Genomic DNA, 25495 nt, shown 5'->3' with positions numbered 1-25495 from the left:
TCCATGTGGTGTATTGGCCACATATCACCTCCCCCTAGTCTGAGCAGGATGTAGCCTCCGCAGGGTCTTTTCACCCTGAAAGAATAGGATCGGGAAAGATCGCCTTCCCCAACGCATTTCCTAGCGTTAAGATAGCCCAAGATGGCTGGCTTGCTCCCATTATGGTCATGTAGCACCTGTTCTTCCCTTAGGGCTGAGAACCTAAGGTCTGTATATGACACCTTTTTCTGAGGGCATTGGGGAGGGTTACGTGCGGTCGATTCAGTTGCTTCAAGCACGCAGCAGCCTGCCTGTACCTGTGTCAGCAGTTCACATAACACGGTCTAGTGCATGGTGCTTTGAAATGGGACCCCTTGTGTCACTACATTCGACACAACGTTGAGTGAGTTACAGAAGGGGAATGTCATGGTTACTGTTGTAACCTCCGTTCCCTGATGGAGGGAACGAGACATTGTGTCCCCCTTACCACAACACTACACCTACCACTGTAAACGGCCATACCTTATTCTTGGACCCTCAGTTCAAAAACCTGACTGACAGATGCACGCCCGCTTCCCTTTATACCTGTATGTCCGAGGGCGGGACATGCAAATTCTGTCTGCCAATTTCTCATTGGCCTATTCTCAAGTTCAGAGGTACGCAAGGCTCTCAAGAAAGGCCCCTTGTGTCACTACATTCGACACATGTCTCGTTCCATCCATCAGGGAATGGTGGTTACAACAGTAACCATGACGTATTAAAAAACAAATTTGTGCATGGAACTACTTTCGTACGCAAAGGATCAGAATCTGCCGTTGCTGGTTCAAACCAAATGATGCATTTAAGCCTTTGTTAGTAATTAAAACATGTCTCTTCAGAAATAGTATAAAGGCTTGTGCTGTTTCGAACAAGTTATTGGATAAACAAGGATGGATGTGTGCGTGTGTGCCTGCGTGAGAGAGAGAGAGAGAGAGAGAGAGAGAGAGAGAGATGGAGTGCGTGTGATAACCTGTTGCCACACCCAAGCAGAGATATTGTCAGCTTTCTGGTGATCAGCTTTCTCAGTGGAAAAATTGCATCCAAGGGGGGTATTTCTCTCTATTTCGCAGTAGCTGGTGCACAAGAATCATTCTCTATAAAAACCGCAATCTTCATTTTGAACAGTAGTTCCTCTCCAATGTGGAAACAAGTTCTGTAATTAATCAGTATGTTGTGTCTTTCAGCTGTGATGCATCTTAATGCTGAAGTTGTTCGTTTAAAGCCATTTACAGCAATTTTCTTTCTTTAGTAGTTTAGTAGTAATACAAGCAATCACGGAGCATGGTTATTTGTAAACACTGACTGATGAGGATTCACTTCACATCACCTAACTGGCTCATATTACACACAAAAAATATCTTTTTCCACCACCTGCTGGCTAACATATGTAATATAAAAAAAGACAGCACTCTGGACACGTGTGTAACAGACACACATATAGTAGCTCTTAACACATATGCACTGCTCTTACACTTTAGTTTAGAACAGCACGAACACAAACGGAGTGATACACACACAGTGATGCATCAGAGTGCTGATGGTGTCAGACCATCAGTGCTCATGGAACATCTCTCGTCCAATCAGATTTGAAGTCCAGAACTAACTGTTATATATATAATTATATCACAACCATATAACAGTAATATTCATTATACAAAGAAGAATAGTTGTATGCATAAAAAACAGTAAGGAATTATATTTTGTGTCATATATATATATATATATATATATATATATATATATATATATATATATATATATATATATATACTTTGAGAAATATCAATTATGTCAATACAAATGTTGATCATGCATATTAATTAAATATTGGCAAAGTACAACAATCACCCGATATTCAAAAATGTGTACACTTATTTTCAAGAGTAAATTGTACATAGATATAGTTTCAGATATACCATGATTCAAATCATAAGAATATGCAAATAGAGATGTTTCATAATAATCCTATAGAAAAAAGCTGATGGACAAATCTTCATTCAAGGGCATACCCCTTCTTACACAGTTGTGATATCAATAGCATTCTTTTTCCTGATTCAGAACCTACGACAATGCCGGCTCCCACTATGGATGATCTCACTCGAAAATGTAAATATCTGTGCTCCAAGGAAATTAGATTGCAACTCAATGGTGCGATTCTCAGTGAGTATGTGAGATCTAAGAGAATTCCAAGGGGACTACGTAGTCAAAAAGTACTGACCATCTGTCGAAGTGATGACGAGTTTTGCACAAAGTGGTGTGAAATCCTAAATAAAGCCTCTTTGGACCTGATGGACTCATTATATATTTTACACATCAAGAGTCAATTAATGTCCATCAAGACATTGTTGAAACCAGGGATAAAATGGCACTTCTACAGAATCGATGATTGTGCAGACTACTGAGAAGGATTTGGAAGACACGATGCATTCTTTTAAAGAAGATGTACAGAAGAAGAAATTAAGCTTTGCAGAGACACCATTGATTATTGTGAAGTTTACCCATGACCTAATAAACCCCAAAAACAAGTTAATTTCAGGCAAAAGTCAATATATACATCTGGATCCAGTTTTGAGTATCAATCCGACTCAGATCTTGATTTTTAATGGGAGAAAAAATACATTACCACAAATGTAAGACCTCCTCAACAGCAATAGTACAACACTCGGTGGAGGACCTAAGGACCTAAAGTCAATTGAGGAGAACACGATTCAATGTATCCAACACCAGCCTCTCTACTTCAGAAGAACAAATACTCAACAAAGGTTTGTCTTATGTCCCTCAAAAATCTATGGATCCCATTCAGCTGAAAATTTTAATGTTTAAAAAATTTGAAATTGAGATACTTTTACTATAAAGATGTTGTACAGAGGGGGGGCCTGGGTAGCTCAGCGAGTCCCCTGGATTCACGAGTTTGAATCCAGGGTGTGCTGAGTGACTCCAGCCAGGTCTCCTAAGCAACCAAATTGGCCCAGTTGCTTGGGAGGATAGAGTCACATGAGATAACTTCCTCGCAGTTGCAATTAGTGGTTCTCGCTCTCAATGGGGCGCATGGTAAGTTGTGCGTGGATTGTGGAGAGTAGCATGAGCCTCCACATGCTGTGAGTCTCCACGGTGTCATGCACAACGAGCCACATGATAACATGCGGATTGACTGTCTCAGAAGCGGAGGCAACTGAGGCTTGTCCTCCACCACCCAGATTGAGGTGAGTAACTGTGCCACCACGAGGACCTACTAAGTAGTGGGAATTGAGGATTCCAAATTGGGAGAAAAGGGGATAAAAAAAAGATGTTGTACAGAGACAAGATCAGCCAATGTCTGGGAATAAATCCTTTAGAGCTAAAACTTATTTTTGCCCTCCTGTTAATAATGCACCAATTGAAACTTTTTGCAATTTGGTTTATGTGGATATTGATAAAACTCTGAAGATACCCAAGGCCAAGTATTGTGGCTTTAAAGAACAACAGATTTTGATGCAGCTTCAAAAACACAAAGTAATGGGAAAAAGATTGATACCTTTTTGCATGATGCATATGATAAAGCTTTAATTATCTCAGTGGAATTGAAGCATGTTATTAAGGATTTTCCAGTAACTCCTGTCATGAACTTTAGAACTTGTCTAAAGTTCATCCATCTTTGATTCATCCTCCTGGTTGCCTTATAGTGGCTTCCAATGAAAGTCTTTTGGAGCCCATATCTCATTATGCTGATCGAATTCTTAAATCTTTGGTGGAACAACTTCCATCTTATTTGAAGGTTACAAGTGATTTTAACAGATAAAAGATAACTTTGAAGGTTGTGATGCAAATATCTTTCTTGTCACATTAGATGTTGTTTCTTTATATACCAACATCCCACATGATATGTGGAAGCTCTCAAGTTTTTCCTTGAATCAAGAATTAATAAAACTCCATTGTCTAATTTTGTTCTTGACATGATAATCCAGATGGATATTTCACTTAAAATCTTTACATCCCAATGGAATGAATGAAGATTTGTCCCTCAGCTGTTTTCTATAGGATTACTATGACGCATCTCTATTTGCATGTGCTTATGATTTGAATCATAATTGTTGTATGCATACAACAATTATTTTTTGAATAATGAATATTATTGGTATATGGTTATATAATAATATAATGGGACATTTGAATATGTAATTTTTTATATACAAACCCGATTCCAAAAAAGTTGGGACACTGTACAAATTGTGAGTAAAAACAGAATGCAATGACGTGGAAGTTTCAAATTTCAGAATACAACATAGATGACATATCAAATGTTTAAAATGAGAAAATTTATAATTTTAAGGGAAAAATAAGTTGATTTAAAATTTCATGGCATCAACACATCTCAAAAAATTTGGGACAAGGCCATGTTTACCACTGTGTGGCATCCCCTCTTCTTTTTATAACAGTCTGCAAACATCTGGGGACTGAGGAGACAAGTTGCTCAAGTTTAGGAATAGGAATGTTGTCCCATTCTTGTCTAATACAGGCTTCTAGTTGCTCAACTGTCTTAGGTCTTCTTTGTCGCATCTTCCTCTTTATGATGGGTGAAAGATGTGTTCAAATGTTTTCTATGGGTGAAAGATCTGGACTGCAGGCTGGCCATTTCAGTACCTGGATCCTTCTACGCAGCCATGATATTATAATTGATGCAGTATGTGGTCTGGCATTGTCATGTTGAAAAATGCAAGGTCTTCCCTGAAAGAGACGACGTCTGGATGGGAGCATATGTTGTTCTAGAACTTGGATATACCTTTCAGCATTGATGGTGCCTTTCCAGATGTGTAAGCTGCCCATGCCACACGCACTCATGCAACCCCATACCATCAGAGATGCAGGCTTCTGAACTGAGCTCTGATAACAACTTGGGTTGTCCTTGTCCTCTTTAGTCCGGATGACATGGCGTCCCAGTTTTCCAAAAAGAACTTCAAATTTTGATTCGTCAGACCACAGAACAGTTTTCCACTTTGCCACAGTCCATTTTAAATTAGCCTTGGCCCAGAGAAAACGCCTACGCTTCAGGATCCTGTTTAGATATGGCTTCTTTTTTGACTTATAGAGTTTTAGCCGGCAACGGCGAATGGCACGGTGGATTGTGTTCACCGACAATGTTTTCTGGAAGTATTCCTGAGCCCATGTTGTAATTTCCATTACAGTAGCATTCCTGTATGTGATGCAGTGCCGTCTAAGGGCCCGAAGATCACAAGCATCCAGTATGGTTTTCCGGCCTTGACCCTTATGCACAGAGATTGTTCCAGATTCTCTGAATCTTTGGATGATATTATGCACTGTAGATGATGATAATTTCAAACTCTTTCAATTTTTCTCTGAGAAACTCCTTTCTGATATTAATCCACTATTTTTCGCCGCAGCATTGGGAGAATTGGTGATCCTCTGCCCATCTTGACTTCTGAGAGCCACTGCCACTCTGAGAAGCTCTTTTTATACCCAATCATGTTGCCAATTGACCTAATAAGTTGCAAATTGGTCCTCCAGCTGTTCCTTATATGTACATTTAACTTTTCCGGCCTCTTATTGCTACCTGTCCCAACTTTTTTGGAATGTGTAGCTCTCATGATATCCAAAATGAGCCAATATTTGGCATGACATTCCAAAATGTCTCACTTTCAACATTTGATATGTTATCTATATTCTATTGTGAATAAAATATAAGTTTATGAGATTTGTAAATTATTCAATTTCTTTTTTACTCACAATTTGTACAGTGTCCCAACTTTTTTGGAATCGGGTTTGTAATTGCTGTCCTTCTCTATATCCTAATATATACACGTAGATACTTGATAACTTGTCTTTGTTACTTTAGTAATATATGTGAATGGTAGTATACCATATAAAGAGGCAATATATGTCTAAAACATTTAGCAAACATTTGTGTATTTTTAATTCTATTCTAGTAGGACAAATATGGTAAATACTCCCTCTTTATAAATGGAATCAGGCCCACTATTGTTAATGGGACACTGATGACGATGTAAATAGAAAACGTTTTGTCTTTGCACTAAGCAATTTTTGGCCTCTTAATAAACTAAAAAAATGTTTGTACACATGTGTGATCTTCCCCTCTCTTTTGGACTATAGTATGATTTATTGTTAATTGACTGGTGTCCTGTTGCTCTGACCTCCAACATCACCAAATGCTTTGAGAGACTAATCAAAAATTACATCTGCTCTGTGCTGCCTCCATCACTGGAATCACTGCAGTTTGCATACTGCAACAACCGCTCCACTGATGATACCATTGCATCTACACTACACACTGCTCTCTCCCACTTGGAAAAAAGGAAAACATATGTGAGAAAGCTGTTTGTAGACTACAGCTCAGCATTCAACACATAGTGCCCTCCAAGCTTGATGTGAAATTCTGGGCTTAAACAGCTCGCTGTGCAGCTGGATCCTGGACTTCCTGTCAATAAGATGCCAGGTGGTTAGAATGGGCAACAACATCTCCTCATCACTGGCCCTCAACACTGGAGCCTCACAAGGCTGTGTTCTCAGCCCACTCCTGTATTCACTGTACACACATGACTGTGTGGCAACACATAACTCCATTAAGTTTGCTATGATACAATGGTGGTAGGTCTGATCACTGACAATGGTCAGCCAACAGAGAGGAGGTGCACACTCTGACACGCTGGTGTCAGGAGCACAACCTCTCCCTCAACGTCATTAAGACCAAGGAGCTTGTGGTGGACTTCAGGAGAAAAGACAGAGCACACAGCCCCATCACGATCAATGGAGCACTGGTGGAGAGAGTCAGCAACTTCAAGTTCCTCAGTGTCCACATCACAGAGGAACTCACACAGTTGTAAAGAAGGCTCACCAGCGCCTCTTCTTCCTGAGACGGCTGAGGAAGTTTGGAATGAACCACCACATCCTCACATGGTTCTACACCAGCACTGTTGTGTGCATTACTGCCTGGTACGGCAACAGCCCCGTGTTCAACCACAAAGCCCTGCAAATGGTGGTGCGCAACTGCCAGACACATCATCGGAGGTGAGCTTCCCTTCCTCCAGGACATCTATACCAGGTGGTGTGTGAAAAAAGCTTGGAGGATCATCAGAGACTCCAGACACCCGAGCCATGAGCTGCTCTCACTGCTATAATCAGGCAGGCGGTTTCGCAGCAGGAGGACCCGCACCAGCCGACTACATGACAGCTTCTTCCCCCACGCAATCAGACTTTTGAACTCTTGATCTCTCACGATCAATATACATCAGCACTGCACTTTATTAAATTATAATCATATTATCTCACACTGGACTGTCATAAATTATATTCTCTCTTACCAAAACTGGCAACTGACTATTAACCGACAGCCTGAATGTCAATACAGCACAATTCAACATACTGTATGTTTTATATATACTATTTTTATTGTATACTGTGTATTCTATATTGTGCGTATTGTATACTGTACATTGTATATTATTATTGTATATTATCTTGTGTAGTTATGTGTATATTAGATATGTATATTGTGTTGTGTAATCTGATGTTATTGTAAATTTGTATATGTCTCATCACTGTCATGACTGCTATGTTGCTCAGAAATGCACCCAAGAATATCACTCACTGTTGCACTAGTGTATATGGTTGAGTGACAATAAAGTTATATGATTTTTTAGCTTACGCACCAAAGCTACTTGGAAATATAAGCCCTTTCATTATTTTACATGGATGTCTTTACAGATTTTGTTCTGCTGTTGGTTTACTTCATTTTGTTAGTGTGAATGTGTATGTGTATTACCTGTTCACATGCTTCACTACACTGAGGAAAGAGTTCTGCGGCATGATGGCAGCAGGAGGGATCTAGAAAACACACAGAAAGAAGGCAAGTTCAGTCCCATTTGATCCCATGTACTCCCAAAACTTTTCACTTTAAGCCCTGTCAACAGAGAATACCTTTGTATTCCCCCATGAATAGCCAGTCTAATGTTTTGTATCTTGAAATGTCCACTATACTGTATATGGACATTGTGGCTTTATCTGTTTTAAGAATGGTGCACTCTAAGTGTAGTGTTTAATTCACATTGCACCACAAATTAGTAGTCACAACACAAACTTGACGAAAAAGAGTTAATGCTAAATAGTGATGTATTTTAATTAATGTCATGAACATTCTTAAAGCCAAAAGTAGGACATAATTGGTTAGTTTCATTGTCAAAAAATATAATGAAGCTAGTATTACCGAAACTAACAGTAGTGTTAACATTTTAAAACATCTGTAAAGCTACCAATAGAGCTGACTTTTTCATTTAACTGCAAAGCTAACAGTAATATTACCATTTTTAAACAACTACAAAAAAGCTAACAGTAGCACTACCACTATCAAACAACTGCAAAGCTAACAGTAGCATTATTCTCAAACAACTGCAAAGCTAACATTTAGATTTATGCATTTGGCAGACACTTTTATACAAAGCAATTACAGTGCACTTGTCACAGGGACAATCCCCCTGGAGCAACCTGGAGTTAAGTGCCTTGCTCAAGGACACAATGGTGGTGGCTGTGGGATCAAACCAACGACCTTCTGTTTAACAGTTATGTGCTTTAGCCCACTACGCCACCACCATTCCACAGTTGTTAATAGTGGCACTGGCATTTTTCAATTAACTGCAAAGCCAACAGTAGCACTGTCGTTGTCATAACTGCAAAGTGTATAGTAGTGTTGCTGTTTTAAAACAATTGCAAAGCTGACAGTAGCATTATCAAACAACTGTAAAGCTAGCAGTAGCATTGTCAAACAATTGCAAAGCTAACAGTAGCATTTTCAATCAACTGCAATGCTAACAGTAGCGTTGAATTGAAAGCTCATTTGCATTTGAAAATAATGAGTTGCAAATTAGTTTTTTGTTTTTGTAAGGAGTTGCTAGAATTTTCAATTAACTTTTAAGCTAACCATAGCATTGCCATTGTCAAACAACAGCAAAACTAACAGTAGTGTTGCCATTTTTAAAACCACTGCAAAGCTTACACAGCAATGTCAAACAACTGCATAGCTAACAGGTCTTTCAAGTGTCAAATGCCTTTATGGTCGAACGTTAGAGATATCAGGTCAGAATCTGACTTTGGATGCAGTGAAGCAGTAGCCTATGAACAAATTTGAGATGCTACTTGACATGAACTGTACATGAAGCAGAACTATAAGGACAGTCAAATGTACAGCAACATAACTGTCATTCAAAGGGAACCCCAAAGGAAATGAGAAGGTACAACAGGGTGCAACATGGTTCAGTAAGGTGCATGCTCCTATTCTGTGTGCTCAACTGTTTGCTTATACTAATCAAAAGGGAGAGTTGTGGCTTTGAGAACTTTGGAAAAACATATTGTCATCTGTTTGAGCTCCTCTGGAAAAAGTCATCATTATCAAAATGAAGCACTTTCATGTCAGCCCAGACTCAGCCTCCCTCCATTTGCGTCTCATCCAGGCCGGTTCCTTTCATCAATGTGATTTGATCCGTTTCTTCTGCTTTGTTGTATCTATCTCTGCCTTTTCTCCTCTGTCTCAGTAAAGGAGGAGAAAAGTGCCAAAGGGAAGCAGCAATTGTGACTGAGGTGTGTGGATGAACTGTGTGTACTATTAAATGCTCTTCTTTGGTGTCTATAGTGAGTTAAGAAGAGGGGCTCTGGAGGGAATCATAAGGGTATTGAGTAAGAGGGTCTGGAAGGATAAGAGGGTCTAGATGTACACTACCTAACGTGGAGCATTCCAATTTTGGCTAACATTATAAAGGTTGGTAACAAACATTGTTAAAATATAGTTAATGGAACATCCTTGTGATTTGATTAGAATTCAATAAAAGTTCTTACAACATCAGAACAAAACATTCTTGTGCCACACTGTTTGTACATCCTTTAAACTATATGTTGAAGGCAAACATGTTTCACAGCATGTTTCAAGTAATTTTGCAGAGAAAATCTTGACATCCATTGCATGTTCATGAGCACTATGAGAGAAGCCCATTCGCAGAGGCTAGAGTGTTAACCTGATAAGTTGTAGTGTTATTTGCAGTAAATGACATAAGGGTAAATTATTACAAAATTGTAATTTCTGGGTGAACTATTCCTTACAAAATTGACATTTTCATGGTTCCCACAACCACATTGTAACCTTTGGAAAATGTTTTAAGAACATACATTTGTTTGCTGAGATCTGCTTTAGGTCCAAGTGTGTCTGGATTTGAAATGACCAGACATCCAGAGGAAGTGAGATACACCAGCACCCCTTTCCTTTCATCCTTCTGATTAAAGGACACAATAGTTTATAGAGCTGACACCGTTTATAGAGCTGACACCAGTGGTTTTTTAACATGTTGGAGCGTGCATGCATTTGTAAGGGACAGTGTATGGATGGGTGCTTGTCTGTGGTGCGGATGTAAACTGTGCAATAAATCTTCACTTTAAGAAACATGTCTCAGCTCTTGTGGCATTGTTGTTCTTTTGAGGTTGAGGAATAGACCTCCATTGTCTCTGAAGTAAGCCTGTAAATGGAAGCAGTTGTTTTGTTTAATGGGTTCCATGGCCCTGTTACCAACATACATGATGGGGTTTTAAAGCCATAATAAACATACTGTCACTTTGTGAGTCACACACAGAATTTTTTTTAGATTGCCAACACACTCTCATGGCAAAATTGTCAGGATTCATATGACTTTTCTAAATTTGGCTAATGGGTATGATATCAACCAACTGCACGCGTTTGAATTCCTATGACTTCCACTACAGCCAATGGCGTCGCTGGACATCATTTCCATCTAATACAAGACGATTACTTGCTTCTGTCACACAAAACAGCTTCCTATCATGTTTACACACTCTACTGATTGGTTAAGTTTAGATATGGGGTTTGGGTATGGGCACAATATTAATAAGTATGTCCTTAATGCCTCGTACACCGAACTCGTGCTTACTTCCGCATTAGACATCTGGAAATTTGCAAGTGATGAAGTCGTACGAACAACATCATGCAAGACCATACAAAATACCCAACTCGTAAATTATGTATGACTTTTCATGAGATTGGGTTGGAGATTACTATTCACGAGGGGCCAATGATCTAGTAAAGCCACAGCGAAGTAGGGTTTTGTGTACTGCAATTAATTGAAAGTTATGCAAAGGACCATTTCAAAGCCATTTTAGATGCATTTAGTGCTTAAATGTACTGCACAATTAGACAAGAACATTTGTGTTTTTTGTATTCCAAATTTCAAATGATTAGGCTTTTTAAAGCTGGTGAGGCTGAACATGAGTTGGGTTGGGAGGAAAAAAGAAGAAAAGAGAATTGGACAAAAATGATCTGGTCCAATTGACTTGCACTGAGATTAAATTGAGACTAACTTGTTAACCTGCACCCCCTTTTAAACAAAAATTCAAGAAATTACATACCAATCTAAAATGGTTGCATTTCATAAAGTCTTTGAATTACATGAATAATTGTGGTCTCTTTTAACAGACACTTGGCACAGTATGTTGCCCAAATTTTCAAAGATCATGTCATGTGGATTTTTTTAGAGGACACTCTAAATGATAACATGAATACCAAGTAATTTAATTCATAAAATGGAAACCTTTGCCATGGAGATTTTTTTCTTTTCTGGAGAGAGATCTGAAATATCTTACTCCTATAATATTTTAGGAAAAACATCTGAACAAAAGTTCATATTTAAATTAAACATAATAGAGATCTCCAATAATTCTCTAGAGTTTTGAAAGAGCAACTTCTGAGTACATTTTTCCTCTTTGTATCCACAGACATAGGGGGCAGTATTTTTGTTTCCTGTTTGCAGGTCATGTCATTAACCATTATGTCTTAACATTTTCCAAATAACCAACAAGAAAATTCCAAGGCTGCATGGTATTTTCAGTTAAGCTAAGCTTGGGTGCCTGGGAACCAGATCTCTATCAAGTACTAAAGAGCAACTCCTCCATGGATGCAACATGTGCTAGTATTTTATGCTTAATAGCTTCTGTGTCCCTGTTTTTCTGAAGAATAGTAATAATGCTACCCACAAGCCACATCAAAGGAATTCCCCTCTTCAAACCCATCTTCCCCTCTCCCAACTCCTCCCCCTCCTCAATGCTCCTGAACATCCCTCTTCCGCTTGCTAACATCCAAACTGGCCCAATTCAGATAGGCTTGAGGATGCTATCCACCAGTGCTTCTTTTGCCAAGTGTACTTCACACGATCGTTTTTAGCAGTGGGGAAAGAACTCCCCAGAAAGTATGGGAGAAGGGTAAAGCTAGCCATGCATGTGCAAAGGGTGCTTGTGAAAATGCACATCTGATGTCCAGAGACTGCTGGATCTCTGACAGGAATGAAAGAAAACCTTAAAGGGAGGCACTTTGACAGCCTCAACGAAGCTGATCAAACACCAATGAGAACCAGACGAGAGGGCAAGGGGTACAAGTACAGGGTGGGGGGGTTTCAATATGTGGTCGTGAGACCCTGGACCCTGGACCCTGAACTGCTTACATTGAAGGCCGTGAGAATTATATTTATCCTCAAAGCCTTGGATTTATCTCCAAAATACACAACTGGAACGGATATATCCATCGCTCTAAAGGACGAGAGTGTGATTATGTTGCTAAATCTTCATTCTGACTAAGTTAAATCTACACAGTATGTGATTATTCTGTACAATTTAGTCAGAATATCAAAATGTAAAAGGTGATAGAAAAACATCTAGATTTTTCAAGAGGTCCTTGCAGGTTCAAAAGTCAACACCACGATGTTAGGTTGTTGTGGGTTGTTGCCAGGACATTGCTATACGGCAGTTGCAAATGTGTTCTGAGTGGCGATCAGCATGTTGCTATGTGATTGCTAAAATGTTCTGAGTATTGTTTAGCACGTTGCTATTGCATTTTGCTAAATTGTTCTCAGTGGTGTTTAGCACATCACAATACAGTTGCTTAAGTGTTCCAAGTACACTTACACTTACAGTTCTGGAATACTAGTCGCAAACTTGCCACAAATTTGCAGCAAAAACTCATTAAATGCACATGCAAATGAGCTTGTGATTCGCTGCAAATGTTTTGCCAGAAGTTTGCTCTTTACCGGTAGTGTTGAGCCTGCAACAAACCTTTGCCAACAATGGAAAATTTGCCGCAGGTTTTCTATGTGAAAATAATCAGTGGCACATTTGCGTCAATTTGTGGCAAATTTCCATTAACTCTCAATTTTTGTAAGGGTATTGACTAGCACGTTGCTATGTGGCTGCTAAAGTGCACTCTAAGTATTGTTTAGCACATTGCTATATAGCTGATAAAGTGTTCTCAGTGGTGTTTAACACATCTCTATGCAGTTGAGTTCTGAGGTGGTTAGCACGTTGCTATATGTTTGCTAAAGTGTTCTCAGATTTAGCATGTTGCTGTGTGGTTGCTAAATTGTTCAGAGTGGTTTTTAGCATGTTATGCAGTTGTTAAAGTGTTCAGAGTAGTGTTTAGCACGTTATGGGGTTTCTAAAGTGTTCTGAATGGTGTTTAGCAAGTTGCTATGCATTTGCTAAAGTGTTCTGAATGGTGTTTAGCAAGTTGCTATGCATTTGCTAAAGTGTTCTGAGTGGTGTTTGGCATGTTGCTATGGGTGGTTGCTAGCTTATATGTGCCATTTAATGTCAGATCGCTTAGAACAATTGTAGCACACATAATAATAATAATAATAATAATAACAATGAATTATATAAATATAATAATATGAAGCAAGTAAACATATAAAGAATAAACAATATGTATATTATATAATATATGGCATCAATTATCTCCATACCACAAATGGTGTGGGAAACTCAAGTTTAATTCTTAGGGTTAGGGTTTTGTATTAATCTGTAACGCTAAGGGGCCATTCATACCAATGCATTTTTTCTATAAAAATCTAGATGCAGCAAAGCAAATAGAACAGAATGCAGGTGTATCAAAACATGTTCTTAAAAGTTGAAGTTAAGCATCTACAAAACATAGCGTTCCTTTGCAAGACACTGAAAAAACAATGATATGCTGTGCACTGGCCAAAGATGTCCGTCTAGCACATTTACACAAACAACACAGATGGATCCAAAAACGTATTAAGTGTGAACAACCCCCTAAGTTTTTAACTATCACTCAGTCCATTAATGACACTTTGCACAACCAGTCTATCAAATTCTACTTTGTTAAACCATAATGATTTTGGTGTGAAAACTCATTGCAGAAATTACAAAAGTTGGATTTCAGACTAGAGCTGGCCCATGTTTGACTTTCTCAATATAGATAGGAGGATATATAAGGGGGAGGGATATTAGCTTTTAAAGGACAGCCATTCCCATGCACTCCCTACTTCAGAGGGCAAAGCAAAGCCACTTGCATTCCTTCACAGACTGTCTGGTCAAAGTGCCATGCCCTTCACCAATAATAGGGAGAAAAAGGTTGAACATGTCCCAGACACCAGCAGGGCACTTAGTAGAGGGACCTGACTAACTAGCATACACTAGTAATCCTGGTAGATGTGGCATTGTTTTTAGACTTACACTTTCTAGAGTCAAATTTTGATATTGCTGAGCTTGGCAGCAATGTTGAACTTTGACTGTGTGGTTCCATATTATTAGAATACAGTGGATTCTCTAGCACAGGGGTACTCAATAGGCGGACTCCCTTCTGGATACGGATCGAAGGACAATTCAATCCGGACTGAGCTCTGAATCTTTGTGTTAGTTGTCTGACACCTGGCTAACTGATTGTGTAAGCATATGTGTATACACACATGGAGCGGGAATAAATAGCATTCAGAGCTAGAGATAAATATTTCTCTATATAGAGGGAATAAAGCGTGTCTTGCTCTACACGCTTTATTCACTGGCGTTGAATGCGCTTGGTTTATTCCCGCTCTGCATGTGTTGCCTCACTATATACAGATTATAGATTCCGAATGTATATTTTAATTTGCATATCAACTAATAAAGTCTTTATTAAATATTTGAATCTTTTGGTAGAAAATATCTTTTTTTTTTTTTTTTACTAAGTACTATTGCTGCCAATGTGGCAAGTTATAAAAACTATTCAATAAAAGATACATCATTTCCTAACCATATAACGACTGACACCAGCTACATATCATTATCAGGACCTTTGCTGGGAAGGAAATGTAGAGACCGGACCTCTTGGAACTTTAATTGAGTACCCCTGCTCTAGCAAATGGTCAATGTGTATTATACCACTTTACCACATCCTTTACCACATCCATTATGGTAGAAACATCAATTGATAATGGGAGTTTGTGTGAAAACAGAATTTATATAATGTGTGTGACTTCTAGGTTTGAAATTAAATCTTTATGAAAATTGCATAGCTGACCCATTGCTTAACAAAGCATTTAATGAATATGCCTCTTTCTATACCAGATGTCTGTCTCTTAGAACATTCTTTTCTAATTTGACTTGAGACTTCTAAAAATGCTATATTCCTCTTGAATTGAAGATGTTGGGCTTCGATTAGCATAAAGGGCAACTACCAATCCATATTGTGGTTGAGTGGAAGGAAAGCAGGGCAATTTGTGGCCTCTTTGTGGCCGCAGCCAGGGTCGCTTAACGAGCTGGGATTTTAATGACACAATTGAAGGAGCACTGGACCATTCAGTTTTGCTCTCCCTGGCTGTCCGTCTGCCATCTTTTGTGCTTGCAAGACATTCAGCCAAGACCAATCAAATTACTGTTGCCATGAAAATTGATAAACGTCATGCAATGAACACTTCTACCAGATGTAGTAGTGTTTGCATGTTCCTCTGGAAAAAAACAATGTGCAGCATAAAACAACAACATTGTGTCTGTTGCTTATTGAGTTGAGCAACATGGTGAGTTTCAGCGTTTACATTATACAAGTTGTGCAGTGAACCTAACTGTTTCTCACTGTGAGACCTTTAATGAACAATGACAGTTACACAGGGGCTGGTTGGGATGCATAGCGCTGAGAGGCCTATAGGCTGCTAATGAGCAGTGGAACAGAGACACTGGCCATGAGTTGAATCTGTGTTTAGTCCACTAGTGTATTCAGAGAGGTCCGCTGATTCCAGCACTGGATACACTGAAAAAATGTAGGGCATTAGGTTGCACAGACAAAAGGGTTAGATCACATAGGAATAGCTCCTTACAGGGATAGTTTACCCATAATTTACTCACCCTCTTGCCATCCCAGATGTGTATGACTTCCTTTCTTCAGCAGAACATGTTTGAATAAAAATAGAAAAATAACTCAGTAGGTCCCTATAATGGATGTGGATTGTAACACGATTTGTAATGCTCCAAAAAGTACAGACAATCAGAATTAACATCATCCATACGAATCCAGTTGCTAAAATAATGTCTTATAAAGTGATGTGATTGCTTTTGGTGCAAAAAATATCAATATTTTATTACTTTTTAACTATAAATAATCGCTTCAGTTAGGCAGCGGTATGCGCGTTCACGAGAGGGCTGAGGTCACGAGGTCTTTCCAGTGATGGCATGGAAACGTTCCATTTGTAGCAGCAGAAATATTCTCCCCCATTTAAGTGTCCCTTATTTTACAACTTCAAAAGTGGCAACTTGGGGAACAGTTTCTTGTTACAAGGTGGACCAATTAAAGCCGTTTTGGTCTGCAATGATGTGATGCATTGTTACATGGGTGGAAAGAGGTGATGGACTTCACAGTTGGAGGGTAGTCCTGGACAACCTCGAAGATAAACAATGACCTAAATCAACAAAAGCAGTGAGTGATAGAGGCCTGTGTGGGGCCTGGGGTAATCCTTTCAACCTGTAAAGAAGCATGCACTGTCACCCAGAAGGGGGTCTGAGGGACACAATGGAGTAATGGACAGTTGAAAAGACCAGGCTGACTTTGGGTACAATATTCATTCAGTGGGAGCCATGTGGCAAGATACAGTAGACCGTGTTTCTCCTTTGACAGTGACAAGGAAAGACTTTGTCCAGGCGTATGTGCTCTTTTGAGCATTTTGACTTAAGGAAGCTGTTGGGTAAATCTCACGAAATGTGGCAAGAACATGTTTGGAATATATTTATATATAACACAATATATTACACAATTTTACATATTAACATAAATATTATTACAGTATATATTATTACAATGAACATCTATTGAGTATCACCATTGAGAATAATGGGAATTCCTAAACTACAATTTTAAAACATTACAGTTACGACAATTTGAGATGTGTTGAACTATGATGAACATAATGTCACTATGCAAAATTATCTTAATTATCCTAAAAAGGCTTCATTTTCAATATAAAAAGAAAAATTTCTTATTTTTTGATTTTGGGGTGAAATGTGACCTGTGATTTTTTGGTGACATCCCATTTAATGACAGCCTACTCAGCCAATCATTTCCTTCTCTTTTGTAATGGAATCATTCTGTATCGGCCAACTACTTTGAGTGAGTAAAAATAAAAAATATATCCAGTAGCATATCATTGCACAAGCCATAACTGCAGTTGTGTGAATTTCTCACACAAAGAATCTTCCTCTTCCCAAAATCTGCATGGGCGGAAAGTTTTCTCAGCCAGTCAAAAAAGTGAATTCAAGATGCAACCCACCATGTACAATACACACTTAGTTTGACACATAGTTTGACCTTTGGTTGAGATACATCCCTTCTTCAAGTTCAGCCTTTCACCCCTCCATGGAGCAAACCATTGACCATATACGACACATGGCAGCCCAAAAGTAACCAGTGAGCATGTGAGTTATCATTTACGCCATACTGACACATGCCTTCTTCAGCATGAATGGATCATCTGCCCCAGCAAAGCCTTGCCATTTCCTCCTGGAGTAAGGAGCTGGCATGTGGCTACAAAGACACTTTGATGGTTTGACAACATGGAAGATCTGAGAAATAAGCAGATGCAGTCTGCAGTGCATTGAGATAACACTGATTGCAGATGATTTTAATAATTACAATATCAGGAGGGAAAATTATGTTTACAGGAGCACTGTCAAAATCCAGGACCTATGCATTATGACTCATTTCAAAACTCAAATGACTAATATGAGGCATTTACGGTAAATTTACACAATTGGCATACACTTTTATCCAAAGCAACTGACGGTGGATTCAAGGTACACATTTTGTTACTATTGCCATGAGCTACCAGTTGAGCTAGATGAATAAATACATTACAATCACAGCTGTTAAACCAGGAAGTAATCATGTTTATATAATCAATTAAAAGATTCAGAGGTTGCAATTAACCTCTAAGATTACATTTTTACTCCACTGATGGTTAGGTTTAGGGTTGGGGTTTGGGTTATTGGAAAGAGTTAATAAAATGTCCATTCCTGTTGAGTGTACTCGCTTTATAACTCAAGTTTGATTCCACTCTGTGGACATTTCACCCAGGAAAATGAAGCTCACGTGCCTATACGTTCAACAACACTTCCAGCTTCGGCCACTGGGGGCAGTGGTTCAAATTTCGGTAAGCACAGACCGATTTCAGCTGAAGAACTTTCCACCTACTGTTGTCAAATTCAAGTGAGATCAATCTTGGTGTTTCATATTCATTTACTTCCAAAATGTGAAGACCTAATGGTTTGATATGCAAAAAGAAGTTTTAGGTTCAAACTTAATCTTCAGGTACTCTGAAGCTGGAGAGTTTCAGCTGAAGATGGCTCAGCCACAGTCCGTTTACATGCCATCTGATTGAACACAAAACTGGATCAGTTTTTGCAACTACTTGTTGCAAAACTTGTTGCCCTACTTGTTGCAACAGTAGGTGAAATTCTTGTGTGCAGTTCCGAGCAACATAGCAGTCATGACAGTGACGAGACATATACCAATTACAGTAAAACAACATACTTACACAAAACAATTTACAAATCAAATGTACACATACTTCCACAACACAATAATTATATACAATGTACAGTAAACAATACACACAATATACAATACACAATACAATAAGTAAGGAGTATATGAAATATATATATATATATATATATATATATATATATATATATATATATATATATATATATGAAGTAGTATATTGAGGAGAATATGTTGACAGTCCAGTGTGAGATTATAGATGAATAAAGTGCAGTGCTAATTATTGATCGTGATCAAGTGTTCAACAGTCTGACTGCTTGGGGAAAGAAGCTGTCATGTAGTCGGCTGGTGTGGGTCTTGATGCTGCGATACCGCCTGCCTGATGGTAGCAGATGCCTCGGGTGGCTGGAGTCTCTGATGATCCTCCGAGCTTTTTTCACACACCGCCTAGTGTATATGTCCTGGAGGGAGGGAAGCTCACCTCCGATGATGTTTCTGGCAGTTCGCACCACCCTTTGCAGGGCTTTGCAGTTGTGGGCGGTGCTATTGCCGTACCAGGCAGTGATGCAGCCAGTCAGGATGCTCTCTACAGTGCTGGTGTAGAACCGTGTGAGGATGTGTTGGTTCATTCCAAACTTCCTCAGCCGTCTCAGGAAGAAGAGGCGCTGGTGAGCCTTCTTCACAATGGCCTCAGTGTGGACGGACCATGTGAGTTCTTCAGTGATGTGGACACCGAGGAACTTGAAACTGCTGACTCTCTCTACCGGTGCTCCATTGATGGTGATGGGGCTGTGTTCTCCGTCTTTCCTCCTGAAATCCACCACAAGCTCCTTGGTTTACTGACGTTGAGGGAGAGGTTGTGCTCCTGACACCAGCGTGTCAGAGTGTGCACCTCCTCTTTGTAGGCTCTTTCATCATTGTCAGTGATCAGACCTACCACCGTCGTATCGTCAGCAAACTTAATGATGGCATTGGAGCTATGTGTTGCCACACAGTCGTGTGTGTACAGTGAATACAGTAGGGGGCTGAGAACACAGCCCTGCGGGGCTCCAGTGTTGAGGGTCAGTGATGAGGAGATGTTGCTGCCCATTCTAACCACCTGACGTCTGCCTGATCCAGGATCCAGCTGCACAGCGAGCTGTTTAAGCCCAGAGCCCGGAGTTTCATATCAAGCTTGGAGGGCACTATGGTGTTGAATGCTAAGCTGTAGTCAACAAACAGCATTCTCACATATGTGTTCCTTTTTTCCAGATGGGAGAGAGCAGTGTGTAGTGTAGATGCAATGGCATCATCAGTGGAGCGGTTGTTGCGGTAGGCAAACTGCAATGGGTCCAAAGAGGTGGGCAGAACAGCAGATGTAATCTCTGATTAACCTCTCAAAGCATTTGCTGATGATGGGGGTCAGAGCAACAGGACACCAGTCTTTTAAGCAAGTGATTGTGGCTTGCTTCGGTACAGGCACAATGGTTGATGTTTTGAAGCATGTGGGGACTACAGACAGGGAGAGGGACAGATTGAAAATGTCTGTAAAAACACAAGCCAGTTGATTCGCACATGCTCTGATGATGCGGCCCGGAATGCCGTCTGGACCCGCAGCTTTACGGATGTTCACCCGTCGGAAGGATCGGGTTATATCCACAACAGAGACGGAGAGTGAATCAACCTCTGTGGCGTCAGCTGCGCGTTCTCTCTCCGCGAGGGCGGTGGTGTTGTCCTCGAAATGAGCATAAAATGTATTAAGTTCGTCCGGGAGAGATGCAGCGGTGTTCACAGCGGAGTCTTTATTCCGTTTGTAGTCCGTGATGGTATTAATTCCCTGCCACATACTTCTAGAGTCAGTGGTGTTGAACTGACCTTCAAGTTTGTGCCTGTACTGGCGTTTGGCTTCACTGATAGTGTTACGGAGGGCATAACTGGCTTGTTTACGCTCCTCCGTGTTAGAAGAATTAAAAGCGGAGGACCGCGCATTGAGTGCCGCGTGAACCTCACTGTTAACCCATGGTTTCTGGTTGGGGTATATCCGTATTGTTTTGGTCAGAACAACATCCTCTACGCACTTCCTGATGAAACACGTTACGCTGTCAGCATAAACCTCGATGTCGTCATCAGAGGCGGATCGGAAGATCTCCCAGTCCGCGTGATCAAAACAGTCTTGTAGCGCAGAGTCTGATTGGTCCGACCAGCACTGGATCCTTCTGAGGGTGGGTGCTTCCCATTTCAGCTTCTGCCTATAAGCGGGCAAAAGCAGAACGGAAGAGTGGTCCGATTTGCCAAATGGGGGGCGGGGGAGGGATTTGTAGCCATCCCGGAAAGGAGAGTAACAATGATCTAAAACCCGGTCCCCTCGTGTGTTGAGTTGATTTTGGAGCGATTGTTTTGAAGTTGGCTTTGTTAAAGTCCCCGGTAACAATGAACGCAGCCTCAGGGTGCGCGGTTTCCTGCTCACTTATACACCCATACAGTTCCCTGAGTGCCTGGTCTGTGTCGGCTTGTGGCGGGATGTACACAGCAGTGATGATGACCGCTGTGAATTCCCTCGGTAGCCAGAATGGTCGACACAGAAGCATGAGAAATTCCAGATCAGGAGAGCGGAAAGACTTGATGAAATGTACGTTCCTCTGATCACACCATGATTTGTTTATCATAAAACATACACCACCACCTCTGCTTTTACCAGACAGGTCTTTCGCTCTGTCCGCTCGGTGCACGGAGAAGCCCGTGATTTCGATGGCCGAGTCTGGAATCTCCGCAGCCAGCCAGGTTTCTGTAAGGCAGATAACACAGCAATCTCTCGTTTCTCGTTGGAAAGAGATCCGCGCTCTCAGCTCGCAGAGCTTGCTGTCCAGAGACTGAACATTTGCCAGTAGTATACTGGGTAGCGGGGGTCGATTTGCACGACGTCTTACTCTGATGAGAACGCCGGCTCGTTTTCCTCTTTTCCTTCTGCGTTTCCGCGGCCGGGCAGCCCAGACAAAGGGCTCCGCCGGCGTGTTTGTAAACAGCGGGTCGGCATTAAGGAATTTGAAGTCCGGTTTTCGATGTGAAATTGTAGAACCAATGTCCAAAAGCATTTGTCTGTCGTAAACAATAAGGCAGACAACATCCAAGACAAAAAAAAGAACTGTAAACAAAACAAACAATAAACCGCAGTGTTGTAACGGAGCTCGCAACGCAGCAGCCATACTCGGCGCCATCTTGAGTCTAATCTAATTTATATACTGTATGTTGTTCCTGGTTAAATATGCTTAATGGCAAGTATCAAGAAAGAGCAGTTGATGGGTTAAGAGTCTTGCTTATGTTAAAAAAAAATTACAAGGTAGGATATTGCACCCCTCCTTGTAGAAAGCAGTGTGAATGAGCTGCTTTAAAAGAACCCTTAAGGAGCAGAAATTATTCATTTTTAAAATATGGAATTTATGTGGTTGAGTGTGTGAATTATTCATTTAGCTTCCATTGCCAAATGGCTTGGGAATAGACACTCCCTTTCACTTGGCCTCATCATATGGATAGTAAACACAAAATGACCCTCCAGTATTTGATTATATCCTTGAGCCATTTTCAAGAAGCATAATTTTCTATAATTAACACTGGAGAAATGTTGTCAGCTCACAGTATATTATGTAACCACAAAGTTTGGATAGTTGGGCTTTCATTGCATTAAACAGCATGCTGTTTGTTATGTTCCAGTCCCATCAAAGTCCTTTTCAAGGGAGGTCAGCCATCTTTGGAACGCTCCCGGGCAGCTATTTTCTATGGATACAAGCAACATAACAGCTTGAATGGGGGAAGTCTAAAATCAAGATTATGGTCAAAGAACGTACTGTACTGTATTTCTCATCAGCAGTTAAATCAGGCAACAATTGGATCATAAATTGTGCTTCTTTAGCTAAGGTTATGCTAAATAATGAAATTTTACTGTGGTGAGCATGATTTGGAGATTGCAATTTCACTCTAAAATTAAAATGTTACTCCACTGAAGGTTAGGTTTAAGTCCGAAGATTAAGTGTACTTTGGTAAGACGAAGTACAGGACGCATGACTGAAATCACAACATCATCGCAGTGCGCAAGCACTGAATGCCCTCAGCCCAATTTTTCTAACCCCGTGTCTTTGAAAGCGCAGATCACATATGCGCCTGGAGTTATTTGCACTAATTAGTGGGCCCATAAGGTGGCATCACTTACATTTTGAGCTGTTGCTGTCATGAAGAAGCACTAGAAGAAGATTAAATCGCCTCTAAACATCAGGAGATGAAGGTAAACACAACAACAGTGGATGTGCAAGTTAAGAGCATGTATGTGAAGAGGCATGGAGATACCTGCATTTGTATAACTCGAGTCTGAAGGAATATAAAGACATCTTTATGGGTCTTAACTCCTGAAGAGAGAGTGTGCACAAATATATGGAGTATACCTTGACATGCTCCCATTCGACTGTATGCAGACACTTGAGCATTCACGTCAAAATGGAAGTATACCGAGGGCTTTAGGGTTGGGGTTTAGTTTATGGGGTATGGTTAATAAAATATGAATTCCAGTTGGCTGTATTATGTCATAAATATACAGATCACTTATGGCACAACCTTTGGAAACTGGGGGCAGTGTTTAGAATTTTTGTGAGCACTGACAGATTTTATCAGCAGAACCGCCAAATTCAAAGTGTGTTTAGACTGCCAAAAAAGACAAAACAACTTAAAAGTACCATAAAAGTAGTCCATGCAACTAATGCACTATCTTCCAAAGCTTCTGTGTCTGTGTATTCCAAGTCTGATGTGTAAATATTGTCTTCATATTTACATTAATTTACATTTTTGGGTGAACTACTATTGTATTTTATAAAACAGATATTTCCAGTCCTGGATGTTGATTGGTTAACAGCTGCGTTTTATTCATGATAAAACACAGCTCTGATCTCTTCACGGAACTTCTATTTGTATCACTCCGCAGCACTCATAGCTCCGCAGTGTTGTAACGGAGCTCGCAAAGCAGCAGCCATACTCGGCGCCATCTTGAGTCTAATCTAATTTATATACTGTATGTTGTTCCTGGTTAAATATGCTTAATGGCAAGTATCAAGAAAGAGCAGTTGATGGGTTAAGAGTCTTGCTTATGTTAAAAAAAATTACAAGGTAGGATATTGCACCCCTCCTTGTAGAATGCAGTGTGAATGAACTGCTTTAAAAGAACCCTAACAGTTATTCTGATTGCCTAGCAATGTTCTGTTTACTGTTTACACTGCTTTGCATCATGCCTAACAATGCCCTTGAGCTGTGACAATATCCACAATATAGCACAGCCTCTCATTCCTTACTGCTTAAATAAATCCCCCTTCATTATGAGTAAAGTCCTTAAAAATTCTGCTTTGTTATTGTGATGAAGTGGAATTTGACTGCATCCAGACTTTCTCCACTTTCTCTTGCCAAAGTGTCATCACTGAGGAGGTCCTGCAAGAACATCTGCCTAGCCGTAATGACAGGGTATCCTGCCACTAACAGGCCACCTCGCCTTTAGAGCAGCACAGTCTGGTCATGGTTCATCTTATACCCGCCAAGTGTCAAAATATGCTTCCCATTTTCCATCATGAAAAATATAGAGTTCGGCTTTAGACAAAGTCAAGTGAAAGGGATATTTACTCATTGACAAAACCTTAAATGAAAGGTTTGTACAACATTGTTTGCTGGTGATCACTGGAATTTCAAGGCAACTAAAAAAACCACTTGTGTTTCCTGCCAGTTCACTTCCTGTTGGAGTTTTTCTGCTTTGTTTTTCTTTTCTTTGCCTCAAAAGCTTGGATTCTTTCACAGTCGAAGTAACAGGCAATCTTTTTGTCTGTCCAGCGAAGGCAGGGTGTTACAAAATATGTTCCAATGCCACTTTTGCATTCCTGTGTCTGCTGAAAAAGACCACCGTTTGCCCTGTCTTCAGAATTTAAGGGTTGAAGACACGCAATGTTGAATGGTGGACAAATCTTTGTTTCAACCGGCTCCGGCATTCCTCTGTGGTAGGCCCAGTATTTTATGGGGGAGAGAGTGTAATGCCTGTGGTTCAAAGGTCATTAATAATTAAGGAATCTGACATGAGTGAGGAAGGATGGACTTGTCATTGTGGGTCCCAGAGGTTTTCAAACTGAGGTGTCAGCATATGAGTTTCTTCTGAAATTACCCCCACTCTGCAGTAATATCAAATTAAACATACTGACCATAAATATGCCCAAACTTTTGTTGTTAATATCTCTTTAATCAACTTTCTATCCTCTGCCAATCTGGTGATCTCTTGCTTTAGATATTCTTTATCCAATTCCAGGCCTACACTTAGTAGAAGTGTGATCTTTGTACACTTTTTCTCAAATCAGTTGTTGGAAATGGGCAGTTTTCAAGGTTAACTTTCAGGATCTTGTTGTTTAGTAGAGCCAAGAAGTATTTTGACCATTCGCTTAGGAGTTCAGACTAGGAGATGGGAGTACTGCCATCGAGCATTCAAACCTTGTTGGCGGAAGCGGCTTTTGGTTTTTCAGTGATGTCATTTACTAGGTTCCAGACTTTGTGGTACTCGTGATGTTTGTTCTCTAGTTCTAGTGCGTCGAGCTTGGCGCTGATATAGGCATCGTTGTATGCTTCGAAAGCTTGTGCAACATTTTTATTTCGGCATGCCTCTTTGTT

The 25495-nt window shown here is 40.1% G+C and overlaps 1 protein-coding gene across 1 annotated transcript in view; it reads right to left on the bottom strand.

Annotated features, from left to right (window-relative positions):
* The window catches only part of LOC127634586 (reversion-inducing cysteine-rich protein with Kazal motifs-like), an 89883-nt gene that overhangs the window by 54440 nt on the left and 9948 nt on the right, over positions 1-25495 (bottom strand). The window contains exon 2 of the mRNA XM_052114202.1: positions 7793-7854. Coding sequence (XP_051970162.1) covers positions 7793-7854 — 62 coding nt within the window. The remainder of the gene's footprint in view (positions 1-7792; positions 7855-25495) is intronic.

Source organism: Xyrauchen texanus, chromosome 41, assembly GCF_025860055.1.
Source record: "Xyrauchen texanus isolate HMW12.3.18 chromosome 41, RBS_HiC_50CHRs, whole genome shotgun sequence".
NCBI classification, from domain to species: domain Eukaryota; kingdom Metazoa; phylum Chordata; class Actinopteri; order Cypriniformes; family Catostomidae; genus Xyrauchen; species Xyrauchen texanus.
Note: the sequence above shows the minus strand (reverse complement) of the source record. Positions and strands in the feature narration are given on the sequence as shown.